This window comes from Oncorhynchus masou, chromosome 12, assembly GCF_036934945.1.
Source record: "Oncorhynchus masou masou isolate Uvic2021 chromosome 12, UVic_Omas_1.1, whole genome shotgun sequence".
NCBI classification, from domain to species: domain Eukaryota; kingdom Metazoa; phylum Chordata; class Actinopteri; order Salmoniformes; family Salmonidae; genus Oncorhynchus; species Oncorhynchus masou.
Genome location: NC_088223.1, coordinates 39,868,350 through 39,892,090, shown reverse-complemented (window position 1 = coordinate 39,892,090; position 23,741 = coordinate 39,868,350). Strand labels below are relative to the sequence as shown.

At 44.1% G+C, this 23,741-nt stretch overlaps 1 protein-coding gene across 2 annotated transcripts in view; it reads right to left on the bottom strand.

Moving 5' to 3' along the window:
- Window positions 1-2,066: 2,066 nt before the first annotated feature.
- The window catches only part of LOC135550064 (angiopoietin-1-like), a 63,298-nt gene continuing 41,623 nt past the window's right edge, over window positions 2,067-23,741 (bottom strand). For both annotated transcript variants that reach the window (XM_064980526.1, XM_064980527.1), the window contains exons 8-9: window positions 8,005-8,135; window positions 2,067-4,547 (exon numbers count right to left, since the gene is read on the bottom strand). In XM_064980526.1, the coding sequence (XP_064836598.1) occupies window positions 4,384-4,547; window positions 8,005-8,135 (295 nt within the window). In that variant the 3' untranslated portion in view covers window positions 2,067-4,383. The remainder of the gene's footprint in view (window positions 4,548-8,004; window positions 8,136-23,741) is intronic.

The window sequence follows — 23,741 nt, the reverse complement described above, 5'->3', positions numbered from 1 at the left end:
GGGGAACCAGTCAAAATCTCTCTGGGTACTCATCGACTCAGAGCTTTATGGACGCTACCCAGGCATCCGAGCTGGGCAACCCCACTCAGTCCCTCTCCATTCCCATGGACGTTAGAGTGCTGGACGGGTGCTCTATAGGCCGGGTCACCCACAATTCCACCCCCATCAACCTACGTGTGTCAGTGAACCACAGGAGAGGATCCAATTCCTGCTCATTAAGTCTCCTCAGGTTCCTGTGGTATTAGGATTCTCTTGGCTCCAGCGACACAATCCCCTCATTGACACAATCCCCTCATTGACTTGTCTGCTGGTGCCATCATGGGCTGGAGCCCGTTCTGCCACGGTCATTGCCTGAAGTCAGAGCAGCCTTCCCCGGGACGTCTTCCTGGGGGCTCGGAAGTTGCTACGGACCCCTCCGCAATTCCTGCGGAGTACCAGGACCTCCGGGAGGTGTTCATTAAGGCCCGGGCCACTTTGCATCCGCCGCACCAACCCTATGACTGCGGGAATGACCTTCTCCCAGGCACCACTCCATCCCGGGGACTGGGTCCGGAGACCAAGGCTATGGAGACCTACTCTACATTAAAGACTCCCCCTCTGGCACAGGGTTCTTTGTGGAGAAGAAGGACAAGGCCCTGCGTCCGTGCATCGACTTCCGGGGCCCTAACGACATCACGATGAAGAACCGATATCCGCTACCACTCATCTCCTTGGCCTTCGACACGCTCCAGGGGGCCACCGTGTTCTCCAAGCTGGACCTATGGAACGCCTACTACCTGGTGTGGATACTGGAAGGGGACAAGTGGAAGACTGCCTTCAACACGGCCAGCTGTGACTACGAGTATCTCGTCATGCCATTTGGCCTTACCAACGCCCCAGCTGTGTTCCAGGCTCTGGTTAATGATGTTCTCTGCGACATGTTCAACTAGTTCGTCATCATCTTGTAACGGGTATCGTCCTCTTTGTCTGGGGAGGAGTAAGGATCGGACCAAAACGCAGCGTGGTAAGTGTCCATATTGATTTATTCAAAATAAACAACTGAACACTGGAACAAAATAATAAACATGAAATATACAAAACCGAAACAGTACCGTGTGGCCCAAACACTCACACGGAAACATACACCCACAACTCAAAAGTGAAACCCAGGCTACCTAAGTATGATTCTCAATCAGAGACAACTAACGACACCTGCCTCTGATTGAGAACCATACTAGGATGAACTCAAAACCCCAACATAGAACAACACACAGAATGCCCACCCCAACTCACGCCCTGACCATACTAAATAAAGACAAAACAAAGGAAATAAAGGTCAGAACATGACACATCTACCTCGACGACATCCTCGTCTTTCCCACTCCGCCCAAGAACACGTGCTCAACGTCCGACAGGTTCTCCAACGCCTCCTGGAGAACCAGCTTTTTGTGAAAGCAGAGAATTCCATCGCTCCACCTGCCGTTCTGTACCTGTCTGACACTGCCCTGGATTACTGACCTCTGCCTGCCCTGACCCCGAGCCTGCCTGCGTTCTGTACCTGTCTGACACGGCCCTGGATTACTGACCTCAGACTGCCCTGACCCCGAGCCTGCCTGCCGTTCTGTACCTTACTGACTCTGCCCTGGATTACAGACCTCTGCCTGCCCTTGACCTGTCTTTTGCCTGCCCCCTGTTTGGTCAATAAACATCTGTGATTCAAACTGACTGTATCTGGGTCTTATCCTGAGTCGTGATACGTATACATAGTTCTTATGGTTATGTTGAATTTAGATTGACGATTACCCTAATCTCAACTTTTACAATGCTGGTTGAATATAGATGAAAACAGTGCTGGTTGATAACTTTTTTCAAATCCAATGTATTTTCCACGTTGATTATATGTCACAATACATTGAAAAATGACTTTGAAACAACAGTGATTCAACCAGTGTGTGCCCAGTGGGAACTGAGATTGTATGTGTGAAAGAAACTTTGCGGTGAGAGAGACTTGTGACTCCAAAAGTGGTCAGTTTCAAAATCAACACATTGTACATAAAAAAAACACCCAATGCATAAACAGATTGAAAACATTAGTGCATCACATGCTTTTTTTATTTCGTCCAAAAACATGGCATTTTGACAACTTGTTACAAAAAAATGTAGTTTAAATAAAATAGCAAATCTACAGTTTAATGAGGTAAAAGCAGAATCATTTAAGGCACGTTTCTCAACTGTTATTATTATTACTTCTATATTTTATGCTCAACTTCAAACACCACAGTGATTCTGGAGGAACAAAAACGAAAAGGAGTAGCTTTCCTCAGGAAAGTAATTTTACATATGCACTCATTAAATTATACAATTTGAGTATGTTAATAAACATGGAATTTCATAGTAATGAGTTCCAGATACCATGTGTCCTTCAACATGTATATGCAGCCTACCCTTAGTAATACCGTATATTAAACCGTATATTCTTTCTTGTTGTTTCAGGCTGGCAGTAATGCAATACAAGTACACACACTTAAATGAATCATCCATTTTATGCCTCAGCTAAGTGTTATTAAAACGACAGTTTCCAAGCTGCATTGATGAAAGAGACAGATCTGTCTGGATATTGGCTTCAGTGCGGTCGTCTGTCTAAGCAAAGAAACATTCGAGGGACGTTGTGGGGCGTTTCCAACAAAATGGGATGTGTCTTTCGGTCAGTGGTTAGAGCTCAAAATATGGACAGACCACATTTCTGTCAAGGCCCCGACAGCACCTCCGAAGTCATAAAAAGGTGATTACTTCATAACATAACCTCTACCCCTTTTTAAGTACCATTTGAAGGGAACATGTATGAGATTGTGGATCGAGTCATTGTAGACAGCATAACATCAATTAGGCCAACATTTAATCTGGTAACACATTTGTTGGGTAGATTATTATATTTTACTCTAATACACCAAGCACCATTTCTAGGTTGGGCTTAATAGGTGGTCGGAATGGTCCAAATCATCTAGACTTTGCTATTGCCCAATACTATAGTGTTTTCAAATGTAAAATCCAAATCTAATGTCCAAAGGATTTCAAATCTCCCAGGAAAGTTAGAATTACACCATCCATGTCCATATACGTTTTAGGGGGCTAGATGTATGACAATACTTGAGATGGGAAACTGACCATTATCATACAGATATACATAAGATAAAGATAAGTATGATATAATATACACTACCTTCAATTGGCTTGGTATAACAAATAATGTTGTCCTTCTCATACACAGTTATACCAGTTGACTTAATATTACATGCAACCTGCCTTCATTACAGTATGTTCTTTTTCGTACTTAAATGAGGAATCAACAAATACATCAACAAATATTGGGCCTTGGCAACCATTGGTTGTTTGTCAGCCAATAGCAAATGCAGATAAATCCCCATCCGTGGCCAAATCCAATAATAACATGGCATCTTGAACTTTGAAGATAATCATTGCACTGTCAGGACAACAACTATATAAGTGGCAGCAAAACCGTATACTGAGCCATACTTTTTCTCAGAACTGCCTTTGGCGTCCGCAGTACATATTAGACCAACATGTTATATGGAAGGTGACCTTGTAAGCTGTGAGCTTGTGGTTATTCCTCTCCAGAAACGATCCAGAGAGGCTTATGTAAAAAAAAACAAAAAAAACATCGTCATTCCAAATGTATTAGGCTATATAGGAATAAAAAACATGAAATACAAAGCATTGTTCACTGTCCCAATGCCTTGGTGCCACACCTCTATAAAAATGTATATATCTCCCGTATGGTTGTGAGGACATTCCAGATGCACAGAGTTCATAGGGAGTCATGTAGTCTGAAAGAGTCTATGCAGTCTCTCATGTAGTCTATGGGTAGTCTACCTATACAGACAAAGCTGCCATGTTGCAGTTAGTTCCCAAAAAGGAGAGGAGTCCAGTAGTCCACAGGCCTGGGGTGAGAGCTGAGAGCTGAACTCTACTTGAGGTTATGCCTCAAATATAAAAAAGAGCAAAGCTAAAATATGTCCTCCAACCGCAGCAAGTTCACCAGTCGCAGTTCAGCTACGTGACAAGACGGGACCCCTCTCGTTCCACAAGCCCTCTTCTCTCCAACCACACTTCCAGGCCGACACCTGGAGTATAGTTACCAAGCAACAGCCAGGTGGTGTAGAGTTCAACGCCGTAACAAACTCCAAAGTCGTTATGGTGAGACGATAGTAACAGGGTAAAGCAGGAAGCGTTCCTCCCAATATAGTTGTCCCAGTGGTCTAACAGAGAGCGTGGGCAGAAGGTGCTGCATCTGAAATGGCACCCTATTCCCTATATAGTGCACTAATTTGAACCAGGTATTGCACTACATAGAGAATAGGGTGCCATTTCAGATGCACTTGATGTCTATGAGAAGTCCAGTGGTCGAATCATCATGGTTGTTGCTCGTAGCGAGTAGCTGGGACCCTTAAAGTAGTGCCACTTGATGCCATTTAGCTTCCCGACGTGTTGCCCTTTGGTGAAGTACATTCCGTTGAGGTTGGACGGGCCGCAGGCGTCGAACCACCAACCTGGGCAGAGCAAGAACGGAGGGGGGAGTGAATGAGATTTTTTTTTTAAACCCCTATGACAAAAACAAGCATTAGTGTGTATGAAACGCTAAAAGAAAGACCGTAAACGTCACATTGAATTTCTCTGTTCTGGTTCTGTAATGTTGAACCTTGACAGTGTGCCTACGTGAACTCCAACACTAGCTATAGCACTGGTTCAGACATAATCACAAAGGTATCTGGTCACTGTGGTGTAGGTACATAGGGGTTGCCGATACCTGTTGTTAACCACTTTTGGGACCTGTTTACACCCAATGGTATTTAGAGAAAGGGTAAAGGTGAATGGGCTCAAATAGGCTCTGTTGTGCATGGCATTTGTAAGAATTGCATTCCCTGCATATGACGCTGTTGCACCCCTTTCTTCTTCTCGCTTAACCTTTGCATATACTTTTTATCCAAATACATTACTAGCACCAAAGAGCACATGAAAATGAGCAACACAAATCTTTCCATTTCATCGTGTGGCTGGTGTGACGTGTCAATCGGAGGTTGGGGCATAGCCTTTCCCCTCAGGCCTAAATACCAGTGCCAGTTTGGGCTGTGGCATTTCACAGAAGACCTACCAGTGAGTCCCATAGTTAGTACCGCTGTCCTTGCCTTTAGCATGGGTGTCACGTTGATAAAGGTTTCCCATTGGTTCCCTGTGACTTGTGTTTCCAGGGCCGAGCTTTTACTATCTTGTAAAAACAGCTGCCCCCGTTAGAAACAGTTGGCGATCTGTTTCCAGAACCAGATAGTCTTTTGTCATTGTCACCTCAGTCACCTCAGTGAACCTAGTGAACATACAGTAGGCCTGGGTTAGGTCTGTTCAGTATGAATGAGCTTGTACTGTATGTATGTACGGTGCATTCGGCAAGTATTCAGACCCCTTGACTCTTTCCACATTTTGTTACAGCCTTATTCTAAAATGGATTAAATACAAAAAAAATCGTCATCAATCTACACACAATACCCCATAACCCCAAATGGAAAACAGGTTTTTCAAAATTTTTGCAAATGTATTTCAAATTAAAAACTGAAATACCTTATTTACATAAGTATTCAGATCCTTTGCTTGTTGAGCTCAGGTGCATCCAGTTTCCATTGATCATCCTTGAGATGTTTCTACAACTTGATTACAGTCCATCCGTGGTAAACTCAATTGATTGGACATGATTTGGAAAGGTACACACTTGTCTATATAAGATCCCATAGTTGGCAGTGCATGTCAGAGCAAAAACCAAGCCACGAGGTCTAAGGAATTGTCCTTCGGGGAGAAGAGCCTTGATCAGGGAGGTGAATACTTATGTAAATGCAATATTTACGTTAAAAAAAATAAATGTATAAAAGCCTTTTTTTGCTTCGTCATTATGGGGTATTGTGTGTAGATTGATGAGTAAATCAATTTTAGAATAAAGCTGTTCCAAGGGTCTGAATACTTTCCGAATGCACTGTATGTAGGTCAGTGGAGGCTGGTGGGAGGAGTTATAGGAGGACGGGCTAATTTCAGTGGCTGAAATGGAATAAATGGAACTGAGTAAAACATGTGGTTTCCATTTGGTGTATGTGTTTGATACTATTCGATTTATTCCATTCCAGTCATACAATGAGCCCGTCCTCCTATAGCTCCTCCCACCAACCTCCTCTTTGGTTACTAATGTTTTTCTCAATGCGTCTATTTCCCCCACCGCTTACTTCTGCACTGATAACATGTAAATATTATTACAGTGAATATGGTTTAAAAAAATTGAAGTCAGTGCCCTGTTAAGCACACTGCTGGATTGTGAGACTGGTTGGTTGAATGAGGAAAATATGCGGTCCTTAGATCGGAGTGGATACAATTGCCCGATAATTAAAGTCATTTTGAATCTCCCTGACACTGGTGCCCGGCTCATGGACATTTGTGGTGCTCCTTTGCTCATTTGAAACCCCTAATGTGCTGTTGTGTTGAGTGGTGGGTGCACAAGTTAGAGGATGCAGTAAGCTCCACACATGCCTCATTACTCTGTACTGTGGTACAATGCCACATGCACAGGTCCGTGCCAAAATAACCCAAACAAGTGTCAGGGTTTGAGCTAGGCGGTCTTGTAGTAGAACCAAGTTCTCTAGACAATTGACCAGGATGCATTACTATACTAAGAAAAATAGAAACGCAACATGTAAAGTGTTGGTCCCATGTTTCATGAGCTGAAATAAAAGATCCAGGACATGTGTTTATATTCCTGTTAGTGAGCATTTCTCCTTTGCCAAGTTAATCCATCCACCGGACAGGTGTGGAATATCAGGAAGCTGATTAAACAGCATGATCTTTACACAGATACACCCTGTGCTGGGGACAGTAAAAAGCCACTCTAAAATATGCAGTTTTGTCACACAGCACAATGCCACAGATGTCTCAAGCTGTGAGGGAGCATGCAATTGGCATGCTGATTGCAGGAATGTCCACCAGAGCTGTTGCCAGATAATTTAATGTTAATATCTCTACTATAAGCCACTTCCAACGTCATATTAGAGAATTTGGCAGTACGTCCAACCGGCCTCACAACCGCAGATCACGGGTAACCACCCAAGCCCAAGCCCAGGACCTCCGCATCCGGCTTCTTCACATGTGGGATCGTCTAACACCAGCCACCTGGACAGCTGATGAAACTGAGTCTTTCTGTCTGCAATAAAGCCGTTTTGTGGGGAAAAACTCACCCACTCACTCACTGCCCAGTCATGTGAAATCCATAGACTAGGGCCTAATGATTTCATTTCAATTGACTGATTTCCTTATATGAACTGTAACTCAGTAAAATCGTTGAAATTGTTGCATGTTGCATTTATGATGTTGTTCAGTATAAGATGAATCTTCCTTTCTGCCATGAGGTGGTGGTTTGTGGGGACTCTTCTTGTGCCATCTCTCAGTGTGGTGCATTATGGGGTCTCCCTTGCCAGATCACTAGATAGCACAGGAGGTTGGTGGCACTTTAATTGGGGAGAACGGGCTCCTGGTAATGGCTGGAGTGGAATCGGTGGAGTGGTGTTTGATGCCATTCCATTCGCACCGTTCCAGCCATTATAATGAACCGTCCTCCTCTCAGCAGCCTCTACTGCTAATTAGTGCATTATGGGTGAAGTAGGCAAGAATTGCCTTTCTTTTTAGGCATCAGACCTGCCCAATTCTCACTTGAAACATTGTTTTTTATGTTTAATAGGCTAAATTATACATTCTTTTAACATATGACCCCAGAGTGACCTGTTCTTTCAATTTGTAGTCTATGACATTTCAGGTTTAGATATTATTATTTATCCCTAAGTCGTTTGGATGTAGTAAACTACTTTTTCAAAGTAACTTTAAGGGGTAGCTTAACGTCTTCCATTGTGACGTAATTGGTAGCTTGGTAAACTATATTTTCAACACTGCAGTGTGGTGCATTATGGGGACACTGGTACTTACCCCCTGTGAGCATGAGGGCACACTTGCACATGCAGTTGTCATTGTCCATGTCCTTGGTGCTGAAGTCTGCCCCGTGGATCACCATACTGCTCTGCCTGCCCGCTGTCCCACTGTGACTCTTCAGGAACAGTCTGAGAGGAGGAGGAGGACAGAATAAGGGGATTGGATGGAGAGTGGAGAAGAATACAGGAAGAGGAGGACGGAATAGAAGAGGGGGTTTAGAGGGAGAGAAGACATAACAAACTGTAAGAGACCTCCTGAGAGAGTTATCCTTTCAGCAGTGACTGACTGTGTGCATGTGCTCTGCAAACAGTCTCTCCACCTGAGTCAACATAAACGCATTAAAGAGAGAGAAAAGAGGGAGAAGGGTCGACAGAGTTGTCTGGAAGGTACGTTTTTCACCTGCAGGGCTCAGACCAGCCATTTACAGTATAACAGGAGCAGAGAGACCAAAGACCAAGTCATTACGGGCTGACCCAGGTACAGCCCACTGAGGTACCATCAAGTAGGCTGCATACTGTTACTCTCCTACTGGTCCTAGTCCAGTATGTCTCAGATGCACAATGTCCCTCCTTGTGTGTATGCACTATGCCCACTGTCTTCCCCCTGTTCATACAGTACAGATTGATACAGTATTCTCTGTCAGAATGATCACAGAGGCCTCCTGCGCTTACTATGACAGGCCTATTACTATTACCGTATAGTAGGTTATTTTTGTGGAGAGAAAGCATATTAACCCTAAGACACTGCATGTTACAGTATGGCAGGCCTGCTGTCTCAGTCTAACCTGCACATGTGGAACCTGTAAATCAACCAGGGCTCCAGATGTACTGGTGAGAGACGCAGTTAACCAGTGGGCAACATACAGGATGGGGAGGGGGGACCAGCATGACGGAGCCCCAGTCTGGAGGCACCGTGGCTGGGGTTGGGCTGTTGTCTCATGCTGATCTACGGACATCTGCCATGTCCCCAGAACAATGCGTTTTGTGGTGTTCTATTTTTAGGTTGAGTGACTGGCATTGGAAGGAGACAAGACAGTGTTGATTGAGGAGGTGATTGACAAGCGTACTCCTGCATCTCAAATGCAGATTTGTGCTACGATGTCATTAGGATACTTGACATCGACTAACGTTGGAAGCTTGCTGACGATTGATTCAATGATCCAATAGAGTCAATGACTCCAATCCATACACCTCAGAGTTTTCCTCATCGACCCACCCACTCCGTGACTACCATTATCAGATCCGACGCGATCTCAGCCCCTAACAGTTCTCCTCAACTGGAAACGATTAGGAACTATATGTGCTTAAACACACTTGAGGGTTTGTCGTTGCGAATTGTAAAATCACTCTTGGTATGAGAGCAGAAATGATGTATTGTGGGTCTTCTCTATCCTGCTGTGACCTGCATCATTAGGAGCTCATTCTGTGGCCTGCCCTTCTCTAACCCACATTATCACATGCCTAAGAGCTTTCTCTCCCCAAAAATGGACGCTCAGAGCCAATACACACTGTTAGAGGACCTTGCCAATGTGTCTGCTCTGCACTCTGAATCATATTCTGTTGAGCAAAATCATTTCCTGAGATCCATTGGCGTCAATCGGAATGGACAGGGGAGTAGGCGGGTAACAAGTCTTGGTCAAGTTGTGTTTTTTCCTATGAGAAAGGTTGGATAGGCTGTTTTATTTTTTGATTTTTTTTGGGGGGGGGGGTATTCACCTGCAATACTGGTGGCCGTGTTGTGGATAAGAAAAGTGTGTAGCCAGAGACGACATGCCCAATGAAACTGAAGGGCGGTAAAATATATCTTACAAAATCTATTCCGTTGCCCCTCAAAATGTGGTTGACTGACACTTATGCTTGTACCCATGTGGTTTCAGGTTAGATTCATGAAGTGGAGACAACGGTCAGTGGTGTGTATTCTTGGAGCAAGTCGTTAGACAGGTGTGTAGATGGATGATTTCTACAGAGAGAGGTGAAAGAAGTGACTATGTCACTGTTCGGTATGCAACTAAGCCACTAAACCAATACTGTACTATGTAGTGGAGAGTCATGGCTCTAATCAGTGGTTATATCGAAATCAAAGAAAGGTCGTATGAATTGAACATGTTGAAATTAGACATGGTAGTGGGGTGATGAAATAGTGTGCATTTATGGGGGTCAGAGTTGAGTGTGTGTGTGTGCGTGCGTGTGTGTGGTGGGAGTAGTGAGTCTTCATCTGTGACACGTGCCGAAGCACGACTCTGACCCTTCAAGACAACAGAAGTCCTCGCAGATACTCTACCGTAGGGCCTATACCTCTCATATCCCAAAACGCAGCTTGATTTCCTGGCAGTGTAACTTATGCTAATTCCTGGCCCACACAGTCCAGGATGTAGCCTGCTACTGCTCCGATAAAGAACAGACACAGGCTGTGTATTTAGAAGACATTTACACAGCCTTGTGACCGCACACAGAAACATCGCCAAGACACGCCATGAAGAGGGATTCTCCACATGACACTCGTCTGACCTTTAAATCGTTTTGGTCTGTATTGAATGGGTGTGTTGTGTATTTACCAGACAGTTTACCAGCTAATCCAACTCCAATTGACATCTGCGTCCTGTCATGTCGTGCCTATTATGTGCTCAACTGATAAGTAGGGCGATCCGAGGCAGCAGTAACAGATTCGCTCAAGAGGAAGAGATGGTTTTCCTGTGTGAGTGCAGTTGCTCTGCCGTCTCTGTTTCTCGGCAGAAACGTTTAGCGTGTCATGTCACAGGCTGTATTTCATCTCTAGTGTCAAACATCTGCGCAACCGATGCGGGACCCTTAAAGCCTCTGAGGACCAACCGAGCCGATCTGATTGGCTCTTGAGCAAATTAGATTGGCCAAGGCTCATTAATAAACACAATTTTGGATTGTGGGAGATTGATTTGGGCTTTCTCAATGACAGCCTGAGGGAAGAAGTGTTGGTGTCCTGCCATCTCATTCTGCTAATGTCTAAAGGGGATGCTGGTCTGTTAGTGCTCTTTCATCGCCGGATGTTGGATATTAGGATATATTCAAAAGGAATACAAATGGTAATAGTATTAATACTACACATCATTATTACCACTTTGTTGCAGATTTTGATTTCAATCGCAATAAGGAAAGGACTCTGGAGTACTGCAAAGGGAAAGGGGGATACCGAGTCAGTTGTCCAACTGAATGTACTCAACTGAAATGTGTCCCGCATTTAACCCAACCCCTCTGAATCAGAGAGGCTACCTTAATCGACATCCACGTCCTCGGCGCCCGGGGAACAGTGAGTTAACTGCCGTGCTCAGGGGCAGAATTACAGATTTTTACCTTGTGACCAAAATTGGGGTCAGTTGAGGATGGTTGTTTTATGAAACTAAGTGATCATTTGAAACTTGAAGGGACAACAATAACCAAGCTTTCCCAAAATATAGTCAATACACCCTTGCCGAACCATATAGAGTATTCTATTGCGCCAAATGACACGATATGCATCGACTAGTCCACGGAACCAACCTGCCTGCAGTCTTTAACAATGCTTTTAAAGCCCACTCCAAGATGCATGATGAAATGCATTAGGGCAACACTCTATCATTAATGTAAAGTCAAAACTACAACACCATGTTTAGAAGCACAGAACAACACTTTACCGCCTGGCCATATTGGTCCTACAAAGTATGTAGAGTTTGCTCATTCTAGGCTGAACTACATCAAGATAGAACTGCTGCAATCTATCTCACTTCTCTTCTGTTTCAACCACTTGCATTAGGCTTACCTAAAACCTGCATTTATGCAGCATATTTCACAGAGCAGTTTGGATTGAATTCACCCTTCTGCCTGCAATGAAGCTAGCAGTAATTGAGTTCCTGTATCTGTAAGGCTCTATCAAACCACCAAGGCCCAACCAGCGACAGTTACATTTAACAGAGACTTCCACTATAGCTGGGGGGAAAAACACAGCCCCAAAGTGCTATAAGTCACGCGTGCCATAGAGGTCCATACATCAGGGGTGCTCAGAGGAGGCGGCATTCCTCCCCAAACACTGCAAAATAGAGAACATCATAAATATGTCTTTCCCCTCCACACGGGCGAGACATGTCAGACTGCGGCTAAACAACCTGTGGATAGGCCAGGGCCACAGCCCATTTCCAAGACTTCACAGATTTGTTCCAAGATGGCGTAGCAGTCGGATGTGTGTTTTGTCTTGTCCCGTGTAAATATTGTTTTCCTCTGTTTTTTTTTCACTGAAATAATTAGTGTATATTTTCATTCTCACTTTCCATCTAAGGACTGAATATACTCTCCTGCAACCCGGCTCACCCAATGTGGTACGGTCTGCTATTTTCATACTTTAGAACCGGAACCTCCATCAGAAGCTAGCCAGTTAACTAGCTACTAGCTAGTAGTCAGTTAGCCACTGCTAGCGATCTTCACCGTTAACTCGGACACCAGCCAGCTTTAACTCGGTCAATACCTGCCAGTTTGCACATATCAACCTAGAGCATATCGGACTTATTTTTCTCTACCACAGCTCCGGATTCCTACTGCATGCTCTGAACCTTTACACTGGATCATCGCAACTAGCTAGCTGCAATCCAAGTGGCTACTTCTGTCTAACGTCTCTGTCCCGAAACAAGCACCAGTTAGCCTTAAGCTAGCCTCGAGCTAGGCCCATCTCCCGGCTAGCCAAAGGGGTCCACCAGCTAATTCTTGGGCTACAATACCAACAGGCTCTTCCGTTGCGACGTCGCCGAAGGCCCATCTGCTAGCCCCAGCCTGCTAGCTGTCTCCAGCTCGCTTAGCGTAGTAGCGACTACTGAATCGGCTCCCTGACTCACCTACTGCTACTCATTGGACCCAATGCCTCTCCCTAATGTCAATATGCCTTGTCTATTGCTGTTTTGGTTAGTGATTAATGTCTTATTTCACTGTAGAGCCGCCAGCCCTGCCCAATATGCCTTAGATAGCCCTTTTGTCCCACCCCCTACACATGCGGTGGCCTCACCTGGCTTAACTGCTGGCTCTAGAGACAAAACTTCTCTCATCATCACTCAATGCCTAGGTTTACCTCCACTGTACTCACATCCTACCATACCCTTGTCTGTACATTATGCCTTGAATCTATTCTTCCACGCCCAGAAATCTGCTCCTTATACTCTCTGTCCCGAACGCACTAGATGACCAGTTCTTATAGCCTTTAGCCGTACCCTTATCCTCCTCCTCTGTTCTTCTGGTTATGTAGAGGTTAACCCAGGCCCTGTAGCCCCCAGCACCACTCCCATTCCCCATGCGCTCTCATTTGTTGACTTCTGTAACCGCAAAAGCCTTAGTTTCATGCATGTTAACATCAGAAGCCTTCTCCCTAAGTTTGTTTTATTCACTGCTTTAGCACACTCCGCAAACCCTGATGTCCTAGCCATATCTGAATCATGGCTTAGGAAGGACACCAAAAATCCTGAAATTTCCATCCCCAACTACAACATTTTCTGAGAAGATAGAACTGCCAAAGGGAGCAGAGTTGCAATCTACTGCAGAGATAGCCTGCAGAGTTCTGTCATACAATCCAGGTCTGTGCCCAAACAATTCAAGCTTCTACTTTTAAAAATCCACCTTTCCAGAAACAAGCCTCTCACCCGTGCCGCTTGTTATAGACCCCCCTCAGCCCCAGCTGTGCCCTGGACACCATATGTGAATTGACTGCCCCCCCATCTATCTTCAGAGTTCATACTGTTAGGTGACCTAAACTGGGATATGCTTAACACCCCGGCCGTCCTACAATCTAAGCTAGAAGCCCTCAATCTCACACAAATTATCAAGGAACCTACTAGGTACAACCCTAAATCCATAACCATGGGTACCCTCTTAGATATCATCCTGACAAACTTGCCCTCTAAATACACCTCTGCTGTCTTCAACCAGGATCTCAGTGATCACTGCCTCATTGCCTGCTTCTGTAATGGGTCCGCGGTCAAACGACTACCCCTCATCACTGTCAAACGCTTCCTAAAACACTTCAGCGAGCAGGCCTTTCTATTCGACCTTGCCCGGGTATCCTGGAAAGATATTGACCTCATCCCGTCAGTAGAGGATGCCTGGTTGCTCTTTAAAAGTGCTTTCCTCAACATCTTAAATAAGCATGCCCCATTAAAAAAATGTATCCCAGACTTAGTGTCAACTTTTTTAAGCTTTTGTCATCAGTTTTAGTACAGGGACACAGTCTTGGAAATTCGTGTTTGGGCGCGCCATGAAGACAAGACGCACCTGCTAAAATCGGTTTCCTATTGAACATACATCTTTCCGTAGGAAATATTATAGTTTGATTGCATTTTAGGCTATCGGAGGAGAAAATAGAAATGTATTTTGACTTGTTGAAACAAAGTTTAGGGGTAGATTTTCGAATGAATTTCTCTGCACGTTGAACGAGTGGATTACTCAAATCAATGGCGCCAACTAAACTGACTTTGTTATAAAAAAAATGATTTTATCTAACAAAATGACACTACATGTTATTGCTGGGACCCTTTGGATGACTAATCAGAGGAAGATTTTAAAAAACAAGTTAATATTTAATTGCTATTTGTGAATTTATGAAACCTGTGCCGGTGGAAAAATATTTTGATGTGGGGTGCCGTCCTCAAACATTTGCATGGCATGCTTTCGCTGTAATAGCTACTCTCAATCGAATAGTGCAGTTAGATTAACAAGAATTTTAGCTTTCAACCGATACAAGACACTTGTATGTACCGAAATGTTTAATATCCATCATTTTTATGATTATTTATATGAATTGCGCGCCCTCCAGTTTCACAGGAAGTTGTCCCGCCTAGCCCTAATACTGGAGTGAGAAATGTGCAGATGATGATATGCAAGTAGAGATACTGGGAGGGTAAATAATAATATGGGGATGAGGTAGTTGTATGTGCTATTTTCAGATTGGCTGTGTACAGGTACAGTAATTGGTAAGCTGCTCTGACAATTGATGCTTAAAGATGGAGAGGGAGATACAGCTTCAGAGATTTTTGTAATTCGTTCCAGTCATTGGCAGCAGAGAACTGGAAGGAAAGGTGGCCAAAGGAAGTGTTGCCTTTGGGGATGACCAGTACAATATACCTGCTGGAGCACATGCTACGGGTGGGTGTTGCTATGGTGACCAGTGAGCTGAGATAAGGCGGGGCTTTACCTTGCAAAGACTTATAGATGACCTGGAGCCAGTGGGTTTGGCGATGGATATGAAGTGAAGGCCAGCCAATGAGAGCATACAGTATGTGTCATATTTATTATGCAGTACTGACATTCTGAAGGGATTTTTCCAGAGAAGCACATCATAACATAACATATTTTTTACCCTTTTTTCTCCCCAATTAGTAGTTACCATCTTGTCCCATTGCTGCAACCCCCTCTCGGGACCACCGAAACACGACCCTGCCAAGCCGCACTGCTTCTTGACACACTGCTAGCTTAACCCAGAAGCCAGCTGCACCAATGTGTCACAGGACACAATGTACAACTGGTGACCGAAGTCAGCATGCATGCACCCGGCCAGCCACAAGGAGTCGCTAGAACGCGATGGGACAAGGACATCCTGGCAGGCCAAACCATCCCCTAACCTGACATCACTGGGTCAATTGTGCACCACTTCATGGGTCTTCCGGTCGCGGCCGGCTGGGACACAGCCTGGGATCGAACCCGGGTCTGTAGTGACGCCTCTAGCACTGCATTAGACCGCTGCACCACTCGGGAGACCACGTGTACTTTTGTTATATACAGTATGTATGCCTGTACAAAAGATGGTGTCAACTAGGGAAAATATGTTAAATATTTGGAGGAAAAAAATAACATGTTCTGGATGACTACAACTGATACATTTTGATGACTCTAAAGCCCATTATCCTACACTACATAATGATTTAGGTGTATTTTTCTCTCTCCTTTTATGTGTGTAACATAACACTAGTCGTGGCAGTCTTTCAAATGTACGTCTTTCATCTCTTGACTGACACAGTTCAACCTAGCCTGCTGGCTTCCTTCCTTTTATCTGTCTGAGAAGGAGGTTGGAGACGACCAAACCTGCTGAGGTCCAGGCAGTGCGTGTTGATGCACACCTGGCAGTGGTTAGCCTGCTAAACCGCAGCCTGATTGGCTCATAGCAGAGGTTAATCACCATGCTCAATGGATCACTTTCGACCCAGAGGTGTCTGGCTGTAGCCCATTCGCTCACCTGCCGCTGGGTGTCAAATAACACCATGGAGACAGACGGATATATGGACACACACGTATGTGCACACACACTCACCATTTTTTACTTTCCAAGTTGACACCGACTGTAATCACCGAAGTAGATAATACTGTATGCATGCCCTGTTAATGTCTTTCAAGTAGAACATTAAACCGCAACCCAACGGAAGGGCAATAAAATATCAGAATCGTACAACAGCCTCTCACCTAAATGATCTTTGAATTTTATATTTACAACATAACGTTTAACACAGCTACCTTAGCATTTGATTTACAGACAGACAGTATTCAGCGTTGCTGCCTCAGGCAGACTGCAGTGCGGATGAGTGTTGGATGAGTAAACTGAGCTCTAGGAGTTAAGGGTATCAGTGATCCCATCTCAGTGCGAGGCTAGGACAGAGGGGTCACAGCCGAGCTAGAGAATCCCCCCGTTGCCAAGTCCTCCTCCAAATCCCTACATCAAATACATCTGAGGGATTTTCTGATTCCACCAGGGATCTTACCATTATCATATGGAGAAATCCTGGGATTTAGGGAACTTGGCTGGTTGGAGAGGAAGGATATTGAATAAAGATGTAATAGTCAGTTGAAGAGTAAACATATAGTGCTATTCTCCAACGGAGAGGATTTCGGCGTACATGTGAAGAAGGGGAGCGTTTAGCTGTAAACCTCACTTGTGTCCGTGCATACGTTTAGCAACTCCCATACAGCTTTTTTTAACATAGTTTTATTTTTTTTAAATCCAGAATTGATTGTTTTATTTAATGTCTAGGGTGCTGCATTAAATCTTCACATGCAACATTAAAGAATAAATGCAGTAAAATATACTCAGACACACATTCCCTGACCCAAATATGATATGGTACATGCATACAAGCACAAAATAACATGTGAATCCTTGCAAAGATTCTGTTTACAGGCCTCTCGAGTGGCGGAGTGATCTAAGGCATTACATCGCAGTGTCACTACAGCCTGGGGTTCGATCCCAGCTGTGTAACAACTAGGGTTGATTGGGAGTCCCAGTCAATTGGCCCAGCATTGTCCAGGTTCGGGAAGGGTTTGGCCGGGGAGGGCTTTACTTGGATCATTGCACTCTAGCGACTCCTTGTGGCGGGCCAGATGCCTACAAGCTGACTTCGGTCGTCAGCTGAACGGTGTTTCCTCCGACACATTGGTGCAGCTGGCTTCCTGGTTAAGCCAGTGGGTGTTAAGAAGCATGGCTTGGCGGGTCATATTTTGGAGGACGCATAACTCGACTTTCACCTCTCCCGAGCCCGTTGGGAAGTTGCAGTGTTGAGACAAGATCGCAATTCAATATCATGAAAAAGGGGGACAAAATATAAAAATAGCAAGAAATGTATAATGTAGAAAAATGTATCATCCTAAAGTACTCCTACTGTAGTTAGTATTTTATATTTATTGAAACTCTAAATAGCCTATAAAGGACTAACGAGTAGCCTAAACAGTTCCATAATTCAGTACTTCAATATGCATTGTTAATATGTCAAATGTTTCCCTTGGACCACTGTGGTACAGGGCCACTACTCAGACTTATGTTGAAAAGGATGTTAGACATGGGTCAGAGCCCTTCTGTAGCATGTGTCATGTTATCAACTCTGACCCCTGACTGATGGCTGTCTACTTGACCCCGTCCCATGAGGAATAACATGTATGTGGAGCTATCTCATGCCTGGCCGACCCCCGGAAATACTCTCCCTGACCTCCCAGTCCACACACACACACACACACACACACACAAAATATCCTGGAAACGAAAAAACTTCATGTGAGGCCCCATCCATTTGTAAGTCACTTTGCAACAACATTGATGTTTTAGTTCACAGCACACCTTCGAAAAATTTACACCATCATTTTCTTAGAATAATATTATACAAAACTTAGTAAAACAAGATTAGACACAAATGATTAGAAATAAGATCTGTCCACAGATTGGCAGTGTGAATGGTTGATGAGTCCAACAACAGTAAGTGATGCTGTTGTTGGACAGTATTGATCCTCTTAGGTAAATTACAATTTGAACCCAAATCCATTGAGCTGATTGTTACATTCTTCGGAATTATAGACATCAACATCGATAACGTGTAAACAGATGAGTAACTAAATTCATGTATTCTGTCATTTGAATGATGGTCCCACAAATGTTGGCTGTGTTATGGACATCTAACATCTATTTCCCCTCCCTGCCACTCTGCAGTAAGAATTTCCTTCTTCCCATCGCCCTATATATATATATATATTTTCTCTCTCTCTCTCTCTCTCTCTCTTTCTCCTCCCTCCATCTTTCTCTAATAAGACACCTAACAGGGTCTAAGACCTAATTTTGAGGCCCATTCTGTAAATGTTGATAAATGAGTGTTATCAAACTAATGTGTTGTTACAATGGAGTTAACTACAATGCTATTTGCGGGTCATGACTAAATTACTGTACAACACACTATTTCAATTGCAACCCACTACTTCATCAAGCTAACAATTTCAGTCCATTATATAGACTGCTCCCTTGTATGGTTTACAGAGAGACATAACATTCAGCAATTATGGTAACCTGATTGACAATGGAGCAAAAACCAAAAAGAACATTTCCCAAGCCTGTGTGGTCATGGTTCAGTGGGAGCTGTGTAGTTCTGATCTACAAGGTCAGCCCGTAAATACTGTCAACAGTGTTTGTACAGTGACGTTAAGCAGTATCGTTGACGCCAGTTTACAGTATATTGTAATACGGGCATGGTAGGCATTGTCCTTTTTGGGGTAAAATAAGTCATTTACATCATGGGAAAATATGAGGGAGAAAAGCAATTGCGAAGACGAAAAGTTCATGACGACCGCTTCATATTTAAAAGTCAGAACGAGTGATAATATTTTCGCAAACACTGTATTCCCTTGCTGTAATATTGACGAGATACTGATACTGTTTCATCAGATGATTTCATGTTTATATGGACGCAAGCTATTGCCAGCACAAGCATCATTAAGCAAAGCTTCAACACAATGAAAAGGGAAGAGTTGCATAGACTCTCCAAGATGCCTGCATCAATCCCACAATGCACTGCTACCGTGTCATCTGGAAATGACTATGTCACACCCCGAGAAGAGACCCAGGCCAAATGACTCACTTCTCCAACTACCTACTCACAGATATGCTTTGAATAACCAAGATCTACATTACAATGTATTGATTTAATATCTTTATTATATTTTATTTATTACGCTGGCTGGATACTGAACGAAACAGTGTTGGCGAGTCTTACTCAGCCTTTGTGCTTTGGAAATCCTTAAAATAGGGAGAACAGTAAGACACGTGACAGTTATCCCTTGCTGTATATGATTTAGATTAAGGATTAGAATCTTATATATCTCTGGGCAATAATTTCACTTCTTTCTAACCAAGATCGATTTGTCTGGCTTGATATTTAGACACAAGCAAGGAGCTGGCAATAAAGCAAACATTTCCTGGCAAAGCCTCACATTGTTTATGACAAATGGGCAACACTCGAACATCGGTGGACTACATATTTAAATGGCCCTCTACGGTTTCCAACGGCTGCGTGTGGGTTTGTGGGACGGTATGTGTTTGTTTGTGTGTGTGAGTGTGCATAACCGTACTATTTTTGTTTATGTGTCTTAACAAATGTGTCTGCCTGCGTCAGTGTAGATTGTGCTGTTCCAGTAAAGCCCCCACCACCGATGCCCAAAAGAATCCAAAAAACAAAACAAAATGTCATGCTATCTCTCGCTACAATCTCGTACTTCTCAGCACAACAAATGCTAATTGAACAACTTGTCGCAGATTGCTTGGGATTCCGAAGGGGAGGTGCCAGAGCCGAGGAGAACCCGAACATAGATGGCGGCCCTCTCCAACCAGTTTGTTTGAGGCCTGGACCTCTGGTTTGTTTTGGCCAATGTTCCTGAGAAGCAATGAGTGATTATCATACCACAACTAGTTGCGAGAACAAATCTATTTATAGTGATCAGCAGGCCGATTAGATTGCTCCACTCAATCCTGAACAGTCCGAGTTCAGACGAGCCTTCCTTCCCTAAAACTAAAGTGTAGGCCCAAAGACGCCTCTTGCTGCCCTGAAGACACAAACAACCACAGTTTCCCCCATCAAAATAGAAAGAGGTTACAGTATGTGTGCGGCTCTTTGCTTATTTTTTGAGAGAGAGAGAGAAAGGGAGCGAGAAACAGAGTGAGAGAGAGAGGGAGGGAGAGAGAGAGAAACAGAGAGAGAGAGAGAGAGAGAGAGCGGGAGGAAGGGAGACCACATAGTCCAAAATAATGTACTTTGAGTGTAAATAAATCACTATCCCTGTTCAAGTGTCCTTTTACAGAGATAAACATACCTGAATTATCACCCCTTGTCCTCCTCTGCACTTAACAAATCTCCCTTTGCCAAACGCAGTCAGTGCCTGTGCGGTCAGTATCAAACGCTGAGAGGTAAAAAGGGAGTTATCCAATCCTCACAATGGGACAAATAAACCCAAATTTAGTCTCAGAGCAAATCAAAACAACTTGGTTGACCTTTCCCATTAGCGTTATTCGTAACATTTCTGTAGCTCACAGAGAAAACCCAGAGAGTGTGCGCACCAGGTCTTAACCCTTTAAGAGGCGGACTTCTTAAAGTAAATCCTGTCGTCATATAATCCAAGACATTACCACAAATTAGATATGACCGTCGCCTCGCTCTCTACCCGACGTTGCAAAACCCCATTGAAGTATAGGTTTTTTCAGTCATGCTGCAAGTGTCTCCCTTCCCGGCAACATAAATGGCTATAATATCTTTGGAAAACAAACAGAAGTCCATCTAAAGTAGAAAGGAGGACATTTAGAAACTGAAGTAGCTTCTTATCAGAAAGGACTACAAATCCGGTGAATCACCTCAATTGGAATTGTCAGACCATCTCCTCTCAGAGACATTTGATTGCTCGGAACCTTCTGTAACATTCCAGTAGTTTTCCACATCGAACGAATCCAAGCATCTGCCACAGTTTAAAGCATATTTAACCCTCTAAAAGAAGCAGAAAAGTTGTACCCCTTATTCAAGAACCAAGTATCAGTTGGGGGTGGGGGGGGTGCACTTTACTTTATATAAATATCTGTTGTGACATATGATACCATTAAATGAGAAGGAATTTGGACTAGAGAATGTCAGCAATGTCTCCATTTTGGATATCAGTCAGTAGTGGCAGCATGAATTCGAGGTGTATCAATATACGATTAAATAGAGATGTTGTGTGCCACTGGCCTACACACAATACCCCATAATGTCAAAGTGGAATTATGTTTTTAGATATTTTTTACAAATTAATAAATAATGCAAAGCTGGAATGTCTTGAGTCAATAGGTATTCAACCATTTTGTTATGGCAAGCCTAAATAAGTTCAGGGGTAAATATTTGCTTAACAAGTCACATAATAAGTTGCATGGATTCACTCTGTGTGCAATACTAGTGTTTTACATGATTTTTGAATGACTACCTCATCTCTGTACCCCACACATGCAATTATCTGTATGGTCCCTCACTCGAGCAGTGGATTTCAAACACAGACTCAACCACAAAGGCCAGGGAGGTTTTCCAAAACCTCTTTCTCCCAAATAAGGGCATCTATTGGTAGATGGGTAAAAATAAAGCAGACACAGAATATCCTTTTGATCATGGTGAAGTTATTAATTACACTTTGGATGGTGTAGCAATACAGTCACTACAAAGATACAGGCGTTCTTCCTAACTCAGTTGCCGGAGAGGAAGGAAACCGCTCAGGGACTTCACCATGAGGGCAATGGTGACTTTAAAACAGTTACAGAGTTTGATAGGCTGTGAGAAAACTGAGGATGGATCAACAACATTGTAGTTACTCCACAATACTAACCTAATTGACAATGTGAAAAGAAGGAAGCCAGTATAGAATAAAAAATATTCCAAAACATGCATCCTGTTTGCAACAAGGCACTAAAGTAATATTGCAAAAAATGTGGTAAAGCAATTCACTTTCTGTCCTGAATACAAAGTGTCATGTTTGGGGCAAATCCAATACAACACTTTACTGAGTACCCACTCTCCATATTTTCAAGCATAGTGGTGGCTGCATCATGTTATGGGTCATGTTATGTTATGGGTATGCCCCGCCCTCCTTTCGGAAAAGCTGACCACGACTCCATTTTGTTGATCCCTGCCTACAGACAGAAACTAAAACAAGAAGCTCCCAACGCTGAGGTCTGTCCAACGCTGGTCCGACCAATCTGATTCCACACTCCAAGACTGCTTCCATCACGTGGACTGGGATATGTTTCGTATTGCGTCAGACAACAACATTGACGAATACGCTGATTCGGTGTGCGAGTTCATTAGAACGTGCGTTGAAGATGTCGTTCCCATAGCAACGATTAAAACATTTCCAAAACAGAAACCGTGGATTGATGGCAGCATTCGTGTGAAACTGAAAGCGCGAACCACTGCTTTTAATCAGGGCAAGGTGACCGGAAACATGACCGAATACAAACAGTGTCGCTATTCCCTCCGCAAGGCAATCAAACAAGCTAAGCGTCAGTATAGAGACAAAGTAGAATCTCAATTCAACGGCTCAGACACAAGAGGTATGTGGCAGGGTCTACAGTCAATCACGGATTACAAAAAGAAAACCAGCCCCGTCACGGACCAGGATGTCTTGCTCCCAGGCAGACTAAATAACTTTTTTGCCCGCTTTGAGGACAATACAGTGCCACTGACACGGCCTGCAACAAAAACATGCGGACTCTCCTTCACTGCAGCCGAGGTGAGTAAAACATTTAAACATGTTAACCCTCGCAAGGCTGCAGGCCCAGACGGCATCCCCAGCCGCGCCCTCAGAGCATGCGCAGACCAGCTGGCTGGTGTGTTTACGGACATATTCAATCTATCCCTATCCCAGTCTGCTGTTCCCACATGCTTCAAGAGGGCCACCATTGTTCCTGTTTCCAAGAAAGCTAAGGTAACTGAGCTAAACGACTACCGCCCCGTAGCACTCACTTCCGTCATCATGAAGTGCTTTGAGAGACTAGTCAAGGACCATATCACCTCCACCCTACCTGACACCCTAGACCCACTCCAATATGCTTACCGCCCAAATAGGTCCACAGACGATGCAATCTCAACCACACTGCACACTGCCCTAACCCATCTGGACAAGAGGAATACCTATGTGAGAATGCTGTTCATCGACTACAGCTCTGCATTTAACATCATAGTACCCTCCAAGCTCGTCATCAAGCTCGAGACCCTGGGTCTCGACCCCGCCCTGTGCAACTGGGTACTGGACTTCCTGACGGGCCGCCCCCAGGTGGTAAGGGTAGGCAACAACATCTCCACCCCGCTGATCCTCAACACTGGGGCCCCACAGGGAGGAGGTGAGGGCCCTCGGAGTGTGGTGTCAGGAAAATAACCTCACACTCAACGTCAACAAAACTAAGGAGATGATTGTGGACTTCAGGAAACAGCAGAGGGAACA